General features: G+C 52.0%; 1 protein-coding gene across 5 annotated transcripts in view; it reads left to right on the top strand.

The window, feature by feature from the left end:
* The window catches only part of LOC144947244 (protein kinase C delta type-like), a 98529-nt gene that overhangs the window by 23268 nt on the left and 57036 nt on the right, over positions 1-18225 (top strand). For 2 of the 5 annotated variants that reach the window (XM_078876459.1, XM_078876460.1), the window contains exon 1: positions 9447-9515. The exons of the other annotated variants lie outside the window; for them this stretch is intronic. In XM_078876459.1, coding sequence (XP_078732585.1) covers positions 9461-9515 — 55 coding nt within the window. In that variant the 5' untranslated portion in view covers positions 9447-9460. Of the gene's footprint in view, positions 1-9446; positions 9516-18225 lie in introns of those variants that run through there. 5 annotated transcript variants of the gene reach the window in all.

Raw genomic sequence — 18225 nt, forward strand, 5'->3', positions numbered from 1 at the left:
AAGGGATGGTGGTGACACAGTGACAATGAGCGATAATTTGCGATGCCGATGATGACGATGACGATAATGACATCGATCCCCGCCCACCCCAACATCAAAGCGGACCTTATTTAATGAAATGTTTAAAATATCACCCTTAGTAGTATTAGACGCGTTAACGACGTTAGAGTGATTTAGATGGCAAGGGGCAGTGCAACGGGCCGACGGACGAGTGACCGTTAGAGAGGGCACACGTGGGGGTCACGGAAGAGATACCGGGGAGGGATGGGACTGAGTGGGGGGGGGCGAGGGGAGGGAAGAGGAAGGGAATGGGCGATGGAGAAGAGGAGGGAGGGGCTTTGGGAGAGGAACGGAAGGAGGTTGAGGAGAGAGAGAGAGGGGGGGGGGCTGCTCAATGTGCGGATATTGAAATGTTCAGATATTTTTGTGTTTATTAAATAGACCAGCACACGGGTTGACAAACTTGCGGCTCTGCAGCTGCGTGCGGTGGCTCTTTCGGATTGCAGCGCGCGGCTCTTGAATTTCACTCTTCTTGTTATTATGGTTGCCGACCCCTGACCTTGGATGTCCAAGTTCACCACGAGATTCCAGTTCACCATGAGAGTCCAGTTTACCATGGAAGTCCAGTTCACCATGGAAGTCCAGTTCACCATGGAAGTCCAGTTTACCAAGGAAGTCTAGTTCACCTTGGAACTCCAGTTCACCATGGAAGTCCAGTTCACCATGGAAGTCCAGTTCACCATGGAAGTCCAGTTCACCATGGAAGTCTAGTTCACTATGGAAGTCCAATTTCACCATGGAAGTCTAGTTCACCATGGAAGTCCAGTTCACCATGGAAGTCCAGTTCACCATGGAAGTCCAGTTCACCATGGAAGTCCAGTTCACCATGGAAGTCCAGTTCACTATGGAAGTCCAGTTCACAATGAGAGTCCAATTTCACCATGGAAGTCCAGTTCACCATGGAAGTTCAGTTCACCATGGAAGTCCAGTTCACCATGGAAGTCCAGTTCACCATGAGAGTCCTGTTTACCATGGAAGTGTCCTTTGCACATTTCGTAAATTTTTTCCCACTTTCTTCTTGTGCCAACATGTTCAACTAAGTGGCCACGTGTTTTTGCCACCAATGTTTCTATGCCGTCGTCAAGTCATCCTCTGTTAGGTCTTCCTCTCTCTCCGCTTACTTCCATTTCCCCCCGAACAACGCGCTTGTCATTTTCCTGCTGTTGTCCATCCTAATACCGGCTGCTAAAGCAATCAACGCGCCGTGGTGGCTAAATGTCGCCTACCTCGCCTGGTATACAGGTGGTCGTTGGTTAGATACCAGCCCTGACGCCAGCTGTATATTTGGAGTTTGCGGTGTCTCTCTCTCTCATCATCATCACGGTGGCTAGGAGATGTTAACTCCCTCGCCTGGTATACAGGTGGTCGTGGGTGCAATACCAACCCTGACACCTGCGTGGTGGTTGTGTGGATTTTTTTCCGGATCCTCCGGTCCCCCCCCCCCTCCGCATTTAGAATCGACATCACGCATTTTTGAGTTATTTGTCATGCTATAAACGTTCACGTGATGATGATGACAAGCCACTTTTGTCGAGTTAATATTTGCGATAGCCGGGTCGCTCCTTAATAAGAGCTATGCAGTATAGCTCAGTGGGCCCTACCTGGCTAAAAAAACTGAATAGTTTAGTTTTAGCAGTGCTGAGGAACGCGTTTGTTCAGTGTGCGCTGCCGGGTGTTGTTGTTATTGCTGCTCGGTGGGGGGGGCGGTGGACACTGGTGGTGGGAGGTGCCTGTCGGGGCCGGGTAAGCCGTGCGCTCGAATGGGAACACTAAAACTATATATATAAAAAAAGCTATTTTAATTTTACCAGGTAAGGCCAACTGAGCTATGTAGTGCTTTATCAGAAGCGACCTGGCCATCGAAAATGATAACTCAACCAAGTGGCCTATCGTCGCGTGGAAATTCGAAGCAGCCAAACAGTCTCGACGCGTGACGTTCATTCTGAATGTGGGGGGGGGGGGGGGTGGGAGGAAAACCGGTGGGCACCGGGGAAAAATCCACGCGACCACGGGGAGAATGCGCAAACTCCAAATATACAGCGGGCGTCGGGGTCGAGATCGAACCCACGAGTTCTCGCAGGATTCGAGCCCTCGATAATCGACACGTTTTGTCGCTCGCTTCTTCTCTGCGGTAGATGTTTCCCCCTCTGCTGCCACTCACGACCTCCTGCATATCAGGCGAGGTGGTTAACATCTCGCCATCAATGCGCTCCATTTCTCAGCTGCCATTCCCGTCGTCGTCGTCTCTTCTAGGGACGTGTGCTGCCCAAGGCCAACTTGCCAACTTGCGTTTCTTTGCAGTCTGAATAAATGTCTTTGACCTGCGGTACGTTCTCTAATTTGTGCGTCGTGCCCCCACCGTGTCCCTCAATGTAATTCCAAGCACGCATCGCTCCAGGCTTGTCCTGTGCACTTTTTCATTTTTTCTTTAATTCTTTAAATGTGCCCCGTTTCTGAACTATTAAATAGCAGGTAGCATGCACTTTACCAAGCATGCGTTCTCCCCCGTGCCCTCCTGTGTGCGCACTTTTTCCCAAGTTTTGTAAAAAAAAAGTATTATGATGGGTAATGACGAACAGAGAGACCAAGCACCGTGCTGAGAAATCGATTTGCTGTGTCCTTTGGACGGTGGTCTCCCTCCGCTCGCTGTCCTCCCCCCACCTGTTTTATATTATTATATTATTTTATTATGTTTTATTTTTATTATTTTATTATTTTCCTTCTACGTGACTTTACCGAAAGGAACCAAGAAGACGACGACGATGCCCAAAGCACGACCGCTTTATAAATCGAAAAGCTTTATAAATATATAAAGCGGTCATTACAGGACCCACGGCTTGCTCTAAGGTCGTGGGTTTGTCTGGGTAGGATGGAGATGGTCTCATTGTATCTGTTTGTGAGTTTGGGTGATTTGTTTACCTTTCTTGAACTTTGCACTCCTATTGTGCTGTTTTGTGATCACGTTCTGGCCCCGTGCCCCGACTGAGCTTTGTAGCTCTTCGGATTCCACCTGCAGTATAAACACATTCTGAGTCTGTATCAAGTCTCTCTCTCTCCACGCGTGCATCCAGGCCCCCATGTGAATCGCGTGCAGACGGAGTCTCGATCGGCAAAAAAATTTAATTGTGACGACGTGCAGCTTGGACATCCGTGAAAAAAAAAAATCTTCGTAGCTCATCGCATTCCTCCAGTCTCAATACGTGTTCTGATAATCTGATGGTGTTTTCGTCAAAACTGACCGCTGTGCTGCCACGTCGGCATCTTGGGAAATATGAAATGTATAACGGCGAGGCTTACCGTGAGAAGTCCTTATCAACACCTCGTAGTAGTAGCAGTAAGGCTTTCGCGACCAATTTATCCATGATAGAGGTTTTTTTTGGGTTAGATCGCGTGAATATAAATGTGTCGTTAAACCCGCCACCGCCCGCCACGGCAAATCGGCAAGGTTTGTCACGTATACAAAACGAAGCCAAATCATTACTAGTCCAGCACGCCGGTGGTGTGGTGGAGAGTAAACACCAATTGTAACCCAAAAGCGCTATCGTGGTGAAGTTCTTATTCCACTACCGTACTGTAAATAACATACCGCCGCCACGAGCAAGCCGGAAGGTAACAGCCAGGTGGTGGGCCGGCCGTCGTTACAAACGTTTGCCCCAGCTCTGGAGTCCTCAACATATATTAACAAATTAACGAGTGTTTTCTACATGTGGCAGGCAACTGGATCACCCGGAGAAAACCCAGCGGTGCAAGGGGGCAACGCTCGATATCCCATAGAGAATGGGCCGATGATATTAGTCCGCACTCTGCTGTTGCCGGCCTTCTCCTGGCGAGCCAGGATATGGCACCCATCATAAGTAAGACATGGGAAGGGAGTTTTTGGCAAAATCGGTGCGGTGATCCACCAACCCTCGACCCCGCCACGGTGCTGGATTACAGGCCACGTGCATAGCCACCACACCAGTTCGTCACCCTCCCCTCCCCCCTGGAATTGAAAGCGAAGGTTGGGGAGTGAGTCCTTATCATCATCATTGGGTGGGTGCACGTGACAAGGCCCGATATTTGGGGTGCATCTCACATTCCCAGAGCTTCTTTTCGCGCGGAGAACTCTGATTATAATAATTACGGCTGGAAGCACATTCGGCGTTCGCGCCGTTCGTACAGCCCCGCAGACTTTGCAGAACATTTCCTGACCCGAGCTTGCTGCGGCTTTTACGGAACGGGCTTTTACGGCGATTTCAATCGTGGACAGGTGACCGGCCACGAATTCCACGTGGGATGGGGTGAGGGTGAGCGCGTGGCGGGGGGCGGAGGTGGTGGGTCGTGGACCGTGCTAGTGGAGCAGGTGGCTGGTTGGGTGGCTGAGCAGGTAGGCGAGTGGGGTGGGTGGTTATGGGTAGGTGAGTGGGGTGGGTGGTCATGGGTAGGTGAGTGGGGTGGGTGGTCATGGGTAGGTGAGTGGGGTGGGTGGTCATGGGTAGGTGAGTGGGGTGGGTGGATATGGGTAGGTGAGTGGGGTGGGTGGTTATGGGTAGGTGAGTGGGGTGGGTGGTTATGGGTAGGTGAGTGGGGTGGGTGGTTATGGGTAGGTGAGTGGGGTGGGTGGTTATGGGTAGGTGAGTGGGGTGGGTGGTCATGGGTAGGTGAGTGGGGTGGGTGGTCATGGGTAGGTGAGTGGGGTGGGTGGTCATGGGTAGGTGAGTGGGGTGGGTGGATATGGGTAGGTGAGTGGGGTGGGTGGTTATGGGTAGGTGAGTGGGGTGGGTGGTTATGGGTAGGGGAGTGGGGTAGGTGGTTATGGGTAGGTGAGTGGGGTAGGTGGTTATGGGTAGGTGAGTGGGGTGGGTGGTCATGGGTAGGTGAGTGGGGTGGGTGGTCATGGGTAGGTGAGTGGGGTGGGTGGTCATGGGTAGGTGAGTGGGGTAGGTGGTTATGGGTAGGTGAGTGGGGTAGGTGGTTATGGGTAGGCGAGCGGGCGTGTTCAGTAGTTAACTCGTACTTCGTCCGTATCGGCCAGATACGGACGGTGCAGATTGTTGCGGTTTGAAGCGGTGAACTTTTACTGAAAAGTGGTTGTAGGGGGGTGGGTGCGAGGTGTGAGTGGGTGAGGGTGTCTTGGAGTGTGGTGGGTGTGGGGGTGTGAGTGTGTGGGTGAGTGTGAGTGTGGGTGAGTGTGAGTGTGGGTGAGTGTGAGTGTGGGTGGGTGTGAGTGTGGGTGGGTGTGAGTGTGGGTGGGTGTGTGTGAGTGTGGGTGGGTGAGTGTGTAAGGGATGAATGTTCTTATTGTTCACGGCGGCGGCGCAGTCGAGATGGCTCGGCACGTCTCGCCGCCGCCGCTGCTGCTGCCCGCGTGCGTGCGTGCCGGTGCCGGTGTGTGTGTGTGTGTGGGGGGGTGTGTGAGAGTGTGTGGGGGTGTGTGAGTGTGTGTGGGGGTGTGTGTGTGAGAGTGTGTGGGGGTGTGTGAGTGTGTGCGTGCCGGTGCGTGTGTGTGTGTGGGGGGGTGTGTGAGTGTGTGTTGCTGTGTGTGAGATTGTGTGGGGGGTGTGAGTGTGTGCGTGCCGGTGTGTGTGTGTGTGTTGCTGTGTGTGAGAGTGTGTGGGGGTGTGTGAGTGTGTGCGTGCCGGTGCGTGTGTGTGCTGGATTGTGTGAGGAGCTCACAAGTCCTTGAAAGATCTGGGCAAAGTCGTCCCATCAGTGAGCTCCTCCGGCAGGCAAGGCTGCGTTGGCTGGGTCATGTAGCCCGCATGCCCAGCCACCGCATGCCGAAACAGCTTTTGTTCGGCCGGATCGAGGGGGCTAAACGGGCGCGGCACGGGCTAGAGAAGATATGGAGTGATGTGGTACAGGAGGACGTGGAGCTGAGTGGACTTGCCGATGACTGGTACCAGCGGTGTCAAGATCGGCCTCAGTGGAGGAGGCTCGTGAAGGACGCTACTGGGCAGTTGGAGGCAGTCGCCCTCCAACAACAACGGAGGGTGGAGGAGCGACGCTCACAACAACGAGCGGAGCGCCGGGTGGCTAAAGCACAGCAAGTTGGTACAGTTGGGGGCACAGGTGGTGCATCAGCCAGTCATTACGGTCATCTCGGTCAGTCGACCCGTGGCACCTGGGTCTGCCCCGTGACCTCCTGCCAGCGGGCGTTCGACACTTCACGTGGCCTCAAGGTGCACATGGCCTGGCACAAGCGTCGTGGTGACGTCACCGCCACTTAGTGGCGAATGGCGGTTGTTGTTGTTGTTGTGTGAGTGTGTGTGAGAGTGTGTGGGGGGTGTGAGTGTGTGCTTGCCGGTGCGTGTGTGTGGGGGTGTGTGAATGTATGCGTGCCGGTGTCGGCTCGTGTAACCGGTCCGCCGAGTTTGGGGCCCCCTCCACCCCCTTCCCTCCCCGAGGGGTTATCTCGCGCCTTCACTGTGCACCTGGGAATGTCTACCTAGGCTCCACCCTGCCTCAATACATAGCAGGGGGCGACACGGTGGTGGTGGTGGGGAGGACACGGTGGTGGTGGTGGGGAGGACACGGTGGTGGTGGTGGTGGTGGGGAGGACACGGTGGTGGTGGTGGTGGTGGGGAGGACACGGTGGTGGTGGTGGTGGTGGGGAGGACACGGTGGTGGTGGTGGGGAGGACACGGTGGTGGTGGTGGGGAGGACACGGTGGTGGTGGTGGGGGAGGACACGGTGGTGGTGGTGGGGAGGACACGGTGGTGGTGGTGGGGAGGACACGGTGGTGGTGGTGGGGACACGGTGGAGGTGGTGTTACCGGTGGTACCGACACGGTGGTGGTGATGTTAGCGACACGGTGGTGGTGGTGATGTGGTGTTGGCTCCTCCGGGTTTTTCCCTCCATTTATGACAGCGGGGGGGGGGGGGTGCTTCTGAACGAGCTGTGCAGCTCAGTGAGGGCCTCACCTGGTAAAAAAAAACTCGTCAATAGTTGAAAAAGAAAAAACATCAACAGAACTCTTCTGCCACGCGAGTCGTCACACGTCTTGTAAGACGTAAGTCGAATCCACAGTTTACCCGACTGCCCACACACGACCTTCTGACCTCCACCCCCCCCCCGCCGCCGACGCCCCCCAAACTTCTTGGGTGGAGCAGAGAGGGCATCGTGGGATTTTAAGAAACTTCGCCCCGTCGTTGTTGTTGTTCGACTGCCACGCCTTGCAAGACGGGAATCTTAACCCGCGACTCCTTCTTCTCCTTCGTCTTCCTCCTCTTCTGTGTTGGCCGAAGTGCCGCCGCAAACCATGATGCGACCGAGCGCAGCTGTTTGCGAGCAACAAATCGTGGCACGAGTATCGGACGGCGACTGTGCGCCGTGTCTTCATGCTGGGACAAGAGAGCAGCCGGCTTGGTGGGGTAGAAGTCTCGCTTTTTTAAAAAATCCTTTATATTAAGTTCGCTTGCTTGCTTAGGACCTTGCAAATCTTTCGGTCGTTTTTTAACCCACTTCCCGTGATCCAATCAAGCTGACATTTTCCACACAGACTCGTTGAGCGTGACAATTAATGTTCGTGAAATTTTTTTCCAAAATTTTACACTTTTTAGGACCAAAATATTATATTTAATTACCAATTGCTTTATGGTGCCATGCAATCATCTGACCCATAGGTGGCAGCCATCTCAAGCCAGAGGACGAGAGGACTCTAGCCGCCACGCATATAAAGGATTTATAGTGAAAAGCTTTGTTTTTACGGGTTATACTTGTTCGAGATGCGGGGGCGCAGTAGTGTAGCGTGGCCGGTATGGGTCTCCTTTCATCTGGCCCCGGGAGTTCCTGGAGTTCCCCCCCACCACCACCACCAACCCCACCCCCCGGAGTTGTCCCCGTGTTCTTTTTGTGTTGGTCCCAGATCTTCCATTTGCTTCATTTGCTGTGCTTGTCGTTATTTGTTTTGCTTTTTTGTGTGGTTTTGGTGACTCCCTGGGGTTCTCGCAAATGAGACTCATCCGCACCCCTTCCCCGGTTGTCTTTGACTTCTTGCCTGGTTCAATAAAATGAACCGGAGGGGAGGACCCCCCTCGGGGAGGGGATTCCCCCCCCCAGGGCCCCCCCCCAGGGCCCCCCCCCCCCATTCCTTAGCTACGGTGGATTAGAGTATTTGGCTGCTATAAATGTGAAGATGATAAGCCACTTCGTTGAGCTCTCATTTGTGTTAAGGTCGCTTCTGAAAAAGTGCCACATAGCTCAGTGGGCCGTACCTGGTAAAAAAAACAATTCTAGTTTAGATTACTTTGAAAGCTCTGTGAGTCATTAGCCCAAAGCGCTTGCGGGTCGCACACAAAATGTAAATATTTGTTCAATGGCAGTAAAAAAAAACCCCGAGAAAATCGACTAATCTGTAAACAGTTCCGCGGACAACTTCCCCACAGGGCCTCGTAGGCCACCAGCGGTTCCACGGGGGTGGGGGGGGGCACAGTTCGCGAGGCACCACCGCTGGGCAGCTTTATGGAAGGCACCACCCGCCACGCCACCACGTGCGTGGTGAGCCTCTCGATGGCGTTGTCGGGTTGAAGTGCGCGTCGTTCGCCGTTGTGACCGACAGTTGCCGCCAGTTGCTGCCCGACGTTATACCGCCTTGCCCTCCCCTCACCTCACCCTCCTCCTCCCCCTCCACCGTTTCAAATGTCTCCTGACTCAGAATGCACCGTTCCGCTGCTTGCACCCCCACCCAGCCCCCGTGTGCTTGTTGTTTACTCTTCGCGTTCCCTAGGCAGTCGTCGTTTTTTTGCTTTGTTCCCCTCGATCGCGTTCCCTCCGCCTCCCGTTCATCAGCTCGCCCCTTGTTTTTGATGCGGTGCGCCGGTATATTTTGTCCCAATGTCGCCGTGTTTGCGCGCACGGCCGATCGCGTTCCGTCGATCCCCGTTTCCCGCCGTACGGAATCGCTCGGATGTTGTCGCGCTGTTGCTCTCGTTCTGCGCCGATGGCACCGCGGGGATCTCCCTCGCGAAGTAAAGCTGGGCCACTACATCAAATGTGATTCATTTTGGGGGCAAAGTAATTTATTTTGGACTTTAGCGTGTCAATTAAAGTGTGTGTATTGAAAAACTCGCTTTTACCTATTTTTTTTACGTGACAGGATGTTAAATTTGCGTCGGGTTCATGCTAGAGCCCGTAATGTGTATACTGCAGACTTCACTTGCTAACCCTATTGCGATATAAAAACATTTTTTAAAGCAAATATTCATTGAAAATCTATCTTTGGCTGTCATGTTTGCCGAGTACAGGCCCAAAACGCAGGCAGCAACAGGCGGCACTATTAGAGTTCATAGGTTAGAGTTAATCCTGTGCACTTCCTGAAATGAACAAGGTTGTTATGAGAACCCTGGGAACGGAGGTGACTGGACGGACTTCGAAAAGCCGAGCGGTGCGTGGGAAGACGCGCAGAGAGGAGTGGTTCGTGATGAGGGTTAAAAACCCTCCGCGGTTACGAAGCCCTGCGCTACAAACCCTGCAGGGTGCGTCGCTTAAATTGCTGGGGTTGGCAGGTATGCAAAGAAGGGATCATGACGGCGATAACGACGCGGATGCAGGGTCCCTTGGACTCTGGGCCTGCATTCGAGGGTTACGACCACCCTCGCTGGCCCGTATCTTACCCAGGGAATAACCCTCATCACGTGATGAGTGCAGCAGTGTGGTATGCGGGAGGCGGCCACGTCGCTTCTGGCTTCGATCCCGAACCTGACTGCGACACCTGTATACTTGGAGTTTGTGCGTCTCTTCCCGTGGTCACGTGGGGAAAAGCCACTTCGTTGAGCAGTCATTTGTGGCCAGGTAGCTTCTGAAAATAAGGGCTCTAGCTCGGTGAACTTTACCTGGTAAAATATAAAATAGTTTAGTTAATGGGTTTGTTTTCTCTAAGCCACATCGTTGAGCTATTATATGTGGCCAGGTCGCTTCTAAAAAGGAAGAAGCTAATAGCTCGGTGGGTTTTACCTGGTTAAACAAAATCTTCTTGGTTTTTTCGGTAAAGTCACGTAGAAGGGAAATAAAAGAATAAAAATAAAACATAATACAATAATTCTCACGACGTTTCGGCCACAACGCAAGCAGCCGTCCTCAGGTGAAGACCAGGTCTGTCGGGGAGACAGCGTCTGAATCTAATATAAACAAAATCTATCGATTTGTTTACCTCTCCTATACGTTGCACTCCCGTCGTGTGTTGGTACCGTTTGTTGCTGTAACGTTCTGACCCGCCCCCTTACCTGGAACGTCTGTAAAGAAGAGCTTCATAGCTCATCGGATTCCTCCTGCAGCATGAATAAATATTCTTACCAGCCACGGTAAGAACGTAGCGTTGTGGATTCCCACGGTGACATGCGGGGCGTTACGCCTCCTGGCCCTTGCCGTAAATGTGGTCTCGCGTTCGCGGAATTACCTTCGCCGATGTTTTAATTCACGCTGCGTGCATTAGCGGCTGAGATGGTGGGATGGGGGGGGGGGGTGATATGCGCACGATGTGCATGCCGGGATGAGAAATATTGACGACGTGACGTACCAGCAAGCTGGAGAGAACATCGATTTTAGTTGCAGTGCGTTAATGTATGTACAGTTGTGTATTTTAATTGCGGTAGAGTGCCGCTCTGTGGCATTGTGGGTGTAGTTTAAATCCACTGGATGGTTGTGCTGTGTGTGTGTGTCTGTACAGCCTCGTTTTGTTAACCCGTTGCTGAGTGAGGGGAGGGGGGGGTCTCTGCGTGCCCTGAGGGTCTGTGAGGGATATTTGACCATACTTCACCACGCTGGTCAATGCGTGTTGGTGACGTTACTGGTGGTTGGGGGGGGGGGGTGGCGGCAGGGGTAGTGCAGAACAAGCGGTGATTTTTTGCCGCACCACCATCCACTGCCCACGGCGCTCACCGACACCACCGCTACCACCACTAGCACAGCCGCCACCGGCACCACCACCACTACCACCGGCGCCACCACCAGCACCAACACCACCCCGTGCCCCTTCTCTGTGCGATTGGCGGTCGCCCACGCAAGCGCTTGCCAAGCACACCCCCCCACCAACCTCGCTTAGCTCCTGAGCTCTGAAGGGACGGAGCGCATTCCGGGTGATTTTTGCTGACGTAGCAAGCGGTGGATATTAAATGCACTCGGGGAAACTGTGTACGCGATATGCATGCGGTGTACAGGGTGGCCCAGAAGAAAAGTCATGGCACGTAGGGTTGTTATATTGACTTCAACAAATCAATTAGGGGCTGTTTAATTCGTTTTTTTGACACATTTTCAAACGGACTTTCATCACACGGTCATGCTTGACGCGTGAATTGTCATTTGAAATTAATTCGGGACTTTTTTTTCCTTCTTAAGATTGCCGGGGCGTAATCTTTGCACGTTCCATCAATTCTGTTTTGCCGTCTTCATTCATTCACCCGGGGGGGGGGGGAGGGTTATTAAAACGACGGATCTGAGGTGGGCCCACAGGAAAACGAGAAATAGATGTGAATAATGATAATAGATGCAATACCGACCTAAATAATAAGACAATCAACATGGTTTAACGCAGGCGTTAAAATTAAATAACCCGACGTGCCCTGACTTTTGAGCCACTCCGTATAATAACGCAAGAGAATTAAACGCGCTTTGTGTGCGGAATTTGTTTTCCTTTCGGTGCAGTTCCTGCTGTGTGTGTGTGTGCACGTGTGTGTGTGTGAATGTGTGTGTGTGTGAATGTAGTTTAGTGGTGGTTAATTGAAGGTGGAGGGGTTACCAGCCCCTCGCACCCGTCCAGAGCCCCCGATTAGCCACTGTGGTGGTCACAGACGCCATGAGGGGAGAGGCCAATGGGCATTGGCCCTCCCCCCACAGCACTGCCCACGACAGTGTTGCCCGTCCGGCACCGCGAGGAGGTAGGAGGTTGTTTTGCCGGAATGTGTGTGGGGAGCGGTAGTGTAGCGGTTAGCGCGCTGCGCTATGAACCTGGCGACCCGGGTTCGATTCCCGCTCACAGCCAACACCAGTGACGATTATCTGAACCGGTTCTGGGCCTCCCCTAGGTCGACTCAGCCTTAAATGAGTACCTGGTGCGGTGCGTAAACATCGCCACTGGGGAGACAAAGGCGGTCGGGCGTGGTGCTGGCCACCCACCCCCTCGTGTACCGTTCCGGCCTTCATAGGTGCTCGCTAACAGCACTTGCCCCTACATTCTGTTAAGGCTATACGGGGGATCTTTGTTGTGAATGTGTGTGTGTGTGAATGTGTACGTGTGTGTGTACCGGTGAGGAGCGGTGGTGTAGCGGTTAGCGCTACGCTGCGCTACGAACCCTGCGATTCTCGCTCATGTCCACCAACACCGGTGGCGATTATCTGGACAGTTTTTGGGCCTCCTCTAGGTGGACTCGGCCTCAAACGAGTACTTGCCCCGAAAGTTTTAAGGCCATATGGGGGGGATCTTTTGTCATGTCATCATCATCATCACGATGGGTGAAATGTGCATGTGTCCTTTGCACATTTCGTCATTTTTTTCCACTCACCTCTTTCCTCTTGTGGCAACATGCTAAGTGGCCACGTGTTTTTGCCACCAATCTCTTTATGCTGTCGTCAAGTCGTCCTCTGTTTGGTCTTCCTCTCTCTCTCCGCTTACTTCCATTTTTTTCCCCGAACAACGCACTTGTCATTTTCCTGCTGTTGTCCATCCTAATACCGTCTGCTAAAGCTGTCAACGCGCCGCGGTGGTGAGATGTCGACTACCTCGCCTGGTATACAGGTGGTCGTGGGTTTGATCCCGACCCTGACGCCTGCTGTAAATTTGGAGTTGGCTTGTTCTCCGAGTGGTCGCGTGGATTTTTTTTCTCCGGGTCCTTTGGTTTTTTCCCTCCACGTCTAGATTCAACATCACGCGTTTAGAGTGTTTGGCTGCTACTATAAATCTCCGCGTTATATAAGCCACTTCATTGGGCTATCATTTGTGGCCAGGTCGCTTCTGAAAAAGAACTGCATAGCTCAGTGGGCCTTACCTGGTGAAATATAAATAAGTTAATTAGAACGTTTATTTGTTGTTAAATATTGTGGTGTGGTGCGTGGCAATTCCTCCCCCCCGCCACCCCCATTATCGTCCGTCAGGTCAGCCAATCGGTAACGTCAACACATTCCTGCGGAGGGAGCTGGTAGGAACGTTGGGTTGCTCGGTCAATGGCCAGGGTCAACGGCGGCGTGGTGTATTCCGCAAATATGCCCGACTGTGAGGGCGGGCACAAGCCGGCGTGAGTAGGTTAAACGTTGAGTTTTATAAGGGCACCACGGGGGTGACCAGCCCCTCCCCACCCAGCCCCTCCCCACCCTCCCCTCCCCACCCAGCTCCTCCCTCCCCACCCAGCCCCTCCCCACCCTCCCCACCCTCCCCACCCAGACCCTCCCTGCACGACAGACGGACACAATAATCCCCTGTGGGCTGGTGTAACCAGGAGGTTCCTACCAGTAAAATCTATCTTTGTGTATGGTCCACGTAGAGTAGGAACTGGCCGATTACCACGTTTGGCCTTCCCTCGGTGTGCACACTGTGGTCTCGAAATAGCGTTGCTGAATCATCTTGGCCTGCGTCTTCATTCCAGACTCTCTCGGTGGTTAAATTCATCTCGTCGAGAGTCCGTGTCATGCTTTTTGGTCTCCTCTTTTTTTTTACACGCTTTCATTTAACTCACTCTGTCTGTTGTTGTCGTTGTTGTATCTTCAAATCTTGTAACTCAATTTTAACCCACTTCCCAATGTGGTATCGACTGCAAACTTGGTATACTTATGTCATACTGATGGCAATACGATATTCTATCATAAAAAATAAAAAAATAATTTTAAACAATCTTTTTTACATGTTATGTTTCGGCTTGGGTATAATTGTCCACGCTCAACTAACGTTGGCTGTAATTGACCACGGTTCCTTGCGTTATGGCAAGCTTCGGGGCCACTTCCTGGAGTCGTGGAGTTCTTCCATTACTAGCACATTTCACAAAGTCGTGTTTAAAAAATTGTTTTTTTAAATATTACTTATTTAAGTCCGCGAACCCAGAGAAGATATCTCACTCTGCCGTGGTTGGTTACCTCGCAGCAATGTGTGGCATAGCTTTTTCGTGTTTCCAGTTTCTTGACGTGCCCAATGGTCGATGATGATATGCGACAACCGTTTGAAACGAGTGAGCGGGCGCTATCCAACCAATTTCGCTCAAATTAGCCGAACGAAACAGATCGGAGCAGCTTAAGTTTTTTTAAATTCCTTAAGTGCTCCCAATTTCTGCACTGGCCCCCGCCGGGACAAAATAGCTCGGGGCAATCCTCGTCGTCGTCACGCGCGTAGAATGTTTTTGTCGGTACGTTGGTGTCCCCACGCGTAAAGGTGTCGTCGACTTCAAACGGGATGCTTCCGCTGCTTCGTTTTGTTTCACGCTTTGAGCAACCGGGCCTGTGGCAGCCCCCCCCCCTGCCCCGACCACTTCCACTTGAGATCGCTCTGCTGCTTTGCTCCGTCACTCCGCCACCCCGACACGGTTAACGTTGAAATGCTTACCCCGAGCTCTGATACTCTGATGGTGCATTGTCTTTGAGTTGTGCGCATTTTGGCGTCATCTGGTTCAACACCATGTGAGACTAGGCTCTAAGGAAAGCCGTTTCGGGTGTGGACCAATCAACTTCAAGGACAGTGCATACATTATCAGAGTTATGTTTTTTGTTTGCATTATGGCTGCAGGTATTGTGGTCTATGCAAACATGACTCCTTGTAAAAAAAGGTGTCAGTTTTGTTGCCAGATCTTCTTCTTCTTTAGTGCTGCCTAACGGCGTGTGCGACTTCACGATGATATTGGTCCTGGTCTAGCACGGCGTGTAGAGTTTGTGCTGTTGTTAATTGTAGCCATGTTTTGATGTTACTGAGCCATGTCGTTTTTGGCCGTCCTGGTCGTTTTTTCCCTTCGATTTTTCCTTCCAGGATTAGCTTTAATAGCTGGTATTTGTGGTCGTTTCGGGCAATGTGGCCTAGGTAGTAACACTTCCTGCTAAGGATGGTCTTCAGCAGTTGCCTGTCAGTGCCCATATCTTGCAGAACTTGTGTATTGGTGGTTTTGGCTGTCCATGGGATTTTCAGCATTCTTCGATACAGCCACATCTCGAAAGCTTCAAGCCTTTTTGTTGCTATTGTTGTCAATGTCCACGTCTCTACTCCGTACAGCAAAATTGACCAGATGTAGCATTTCAGTGTGCGCAGTTTCAGTGATGTACTCAAGTTGCGGTCTGCAAGGAGTGTTTTCCATTTAATAAATGCTTGCCTTGCTTGTTCAATTCTGCTCTTGATTTCGACTTCATGGTTCAACTGATCGTCAATGATTACACCAAGGTATTTAAATCGGTGTACTTGTTCCAATTTTTCGCTGCCAAGCTTGATTGTTATTTCGCTTGTAGTTCGGCTGACCTTCATAACCTTTGTTTTCTTTTTATTAATTCGTAAGCCCCATATTTGACTCTCTGTGGCAACCTCGTCCAAGATTTGTTGTAGGTCTTGTTCCGAATCGGCCAGCAGTGCAGTGTCGTCGGCATACCTGATGTTGTTGATGTATTGTCCATTGACTTTAATACCAATGTTTTTATCTGCTAGTGTTCGATCAAAAATCTGCTCCGAGTAGATGTTGAAAAGACTGGGTGAAAGTGGGCAGCCTTGTCGTACACCTTTTTGTATTGGTGTTGGATCTGTCAATTGTTGCCAGATAGAAGGGTAAAAAAACAATTATCACGGTTACGTTGTTGAGAATTGTGTCGGCGGGCGGCTCGGCATTGGCCGTGGGGTGAGGGTGGGGGGGGGTAAGTGCTGAACCAGTTTTTTTGACAGACGTCTTTTTGCGGTCGGAGCGTTTTAAGGTGCCCCCCCCTCTCTCCGGAGCTACATGAGCTCAGCCGTGGCACTGTACACGGCGTTCGCGAGGGCGCAGCTTTCGGTGCAGAGTCCGTTCCACGGTTTTGGTGGATTAACAGCGGCGCCGGACGCACTTACTGAACGGTCGCGCGTGCAAAAGTGGAAAACAAATGTGCACGCGTCATTCGGGATTTTCGAGTGTCGTCTTTGCACGCCGGGTTTATAGCGCCGCGGGGTACGTTTCGGCGTGCCTAGGCGGCACCCCCGAATCTGTGCGGAGACCTAATTGTCGTCAATCTCGCTCGAGTCCGGCTGGCGGGGGACCCTCCGTGGCTGGTAGAGGGAAGGACACGGGCCCGAAGGCCGTCCGGCAGTGGCGGCGGTACTTGCAGGAGCCCCCCGCGCAGGTTGGGAGTGGAGGGAATGTGCAAACTGGCAAACGCAAACAAAAAAAACTACAAGAGCTGTTCTTTACGTGATGCGATCCACTGCTGGGATGAGGGGTTCCCCTCCATGCCATGCGGATCGGTGTGGGGGTGGGGGGGTGGAAGTTATTTTACCGTGCGTTTTCCCAAGCTGGCTGGTAATGGACTCTGGTGAAACACCCAAGACGTTGGTGCAAAGTACAAGTGCAGCAGTCCAATTTGCCGCACCGTCCTCTGCTGCCTGCGGCGTGCCACAAAGGGGCCTTTGCCCAAAAAAACGTCGCCTACTACTGCAGCAGACTCTCGATTTTCCGCGCTAATGACGGAGAGGACGGCCGCGGACAATTATAAATTGCGGATAATCCAAAATCGCGGATAATCCAAAAATGTTACCATTTCCAGCGGATTCTCTGTGCCAAAAACCGCTAATATCGGTGTATAAATGATGTTTTAAGCAAAACAAAAATTTGTAGTAAAGAATGTATTGATCTTATTTTATTACATCGGCACGCCAATCGACATCAATCAAACTCCGCCCACTGTTGTAAAGATATGGCAACGACTGTACTGTAGAGCCGATCACGTGGATTTCGGATTAACTGGAGCGCATATTTGTTCGCTTTAAGCACGCAACTTCTCGTAAACGTTTGCAAGAATTACAATCTGTGACCGTGTGTAGATTATTCATTTGGGCTTAAGGGAAAATCCACGAGTTGTTAATTGGTGTCAAAATCTCAGGTGCACGGTTAATCCACAAATCGGGATAAACTGCACGCGGATAATCGAGAGCGTACTGTACGTATATATATTTTTCCCTTTTTGATGCCACACGCACACACAGTGGGTGCCATTGGCGAATGTGTTGAAGTTTTTACTGTTGTTGTTTGTGCACCACTGCCAAAGGCGGCGACGGCGGCATCAGCGGCGGCACGTCACGAAGTTATTTATTTTGTTTTTATAAAAGTTTACAACACAACGCTGCTGCGGTGGGGGAGCGAGCGTGTGGTGTGCGGGGAGCGGTGGTGCAGCAGCGGTTAGCGCTACGAACCCGGCCACCTCCGTTCGATTCCCGCTCACGGCCGATGCCGGTGACAATTGTGCTGGCCACCCACCCCCCTGGCATGCCGTTCCGGTCTTCATAGGTGCTCACGAACAGCTATAAGGAGGATCTTTGTCTTTGTGGTGTGTGAATGTGCAAGTGTGGCTTCCTGCCAATTTGCAAAACTGTACAGTGTTGAATGGTCGCAGATGTTGGTGAAACGCCCAATTGTTTTATTTACCAGGTAAGGCCCGCTGAGCTAGATATCTCCTTTTTCAAAAGCGACCTGGCTATCACAAATGATTGCTCAACGAAGTGGGCTCATAATTACGCGGAAATGTATAGCGTAGCCAAATACTCTGAACGCACGTCAATTCTAAAATGTGGTGGGAAAAAAACCGGAGGACCCAGAGAAAAATCCACGCGACCACAGGGAGAGACACCGCAAGCTACAAATATACAGCAGCAGGCGTCACGGTCGGTGATGTAACCCACGACCTCCTGCATACCAGGCGAGGTGGTTAACATCTCCTAACCACCGTGATGATGATAAGAGAGAGAGACACGCAAACTCCAAATATACAGCAGCAGGCGTCACGGTCGGTGATGTAACCCACGACCTCCTGCATACCAGGCGAGGGAGTTAACATCTCCTAGCCACCGTGGTAGAGCACGCACACATGGGGGTGGTGGTGGGCGGCGGGGGGGGGGGGTGCCACGGACGTGAAAGGTCCTTAAACAGGCTCAACAGCTGTTTCGCGTGAATAATTCACGTGTGCGCCGCCCAGTCATTTTGACACCCCTCGCCTCCCTTCCCCCTCGAGTCAAAACAAAAAGGAATATGTAAGTTGGCTGAAGCGTCCCGA

Source organism: Lampetra fluviatilis, chromosome 44 (genome assembly GCF_964198595.1).
Source record: "Lampetra fluviatilis chromosome 44, kcLamFluv1.1, whole genome shotgun sequence".
Taxonomy (NCBI): domain Eukaryota; kingdom Metazoa; phylum Chordata; class Hyperoartia; order Petromyzontiformes; family Petromyzontidae; genus Lampetra; species Lampetra fluviatilis.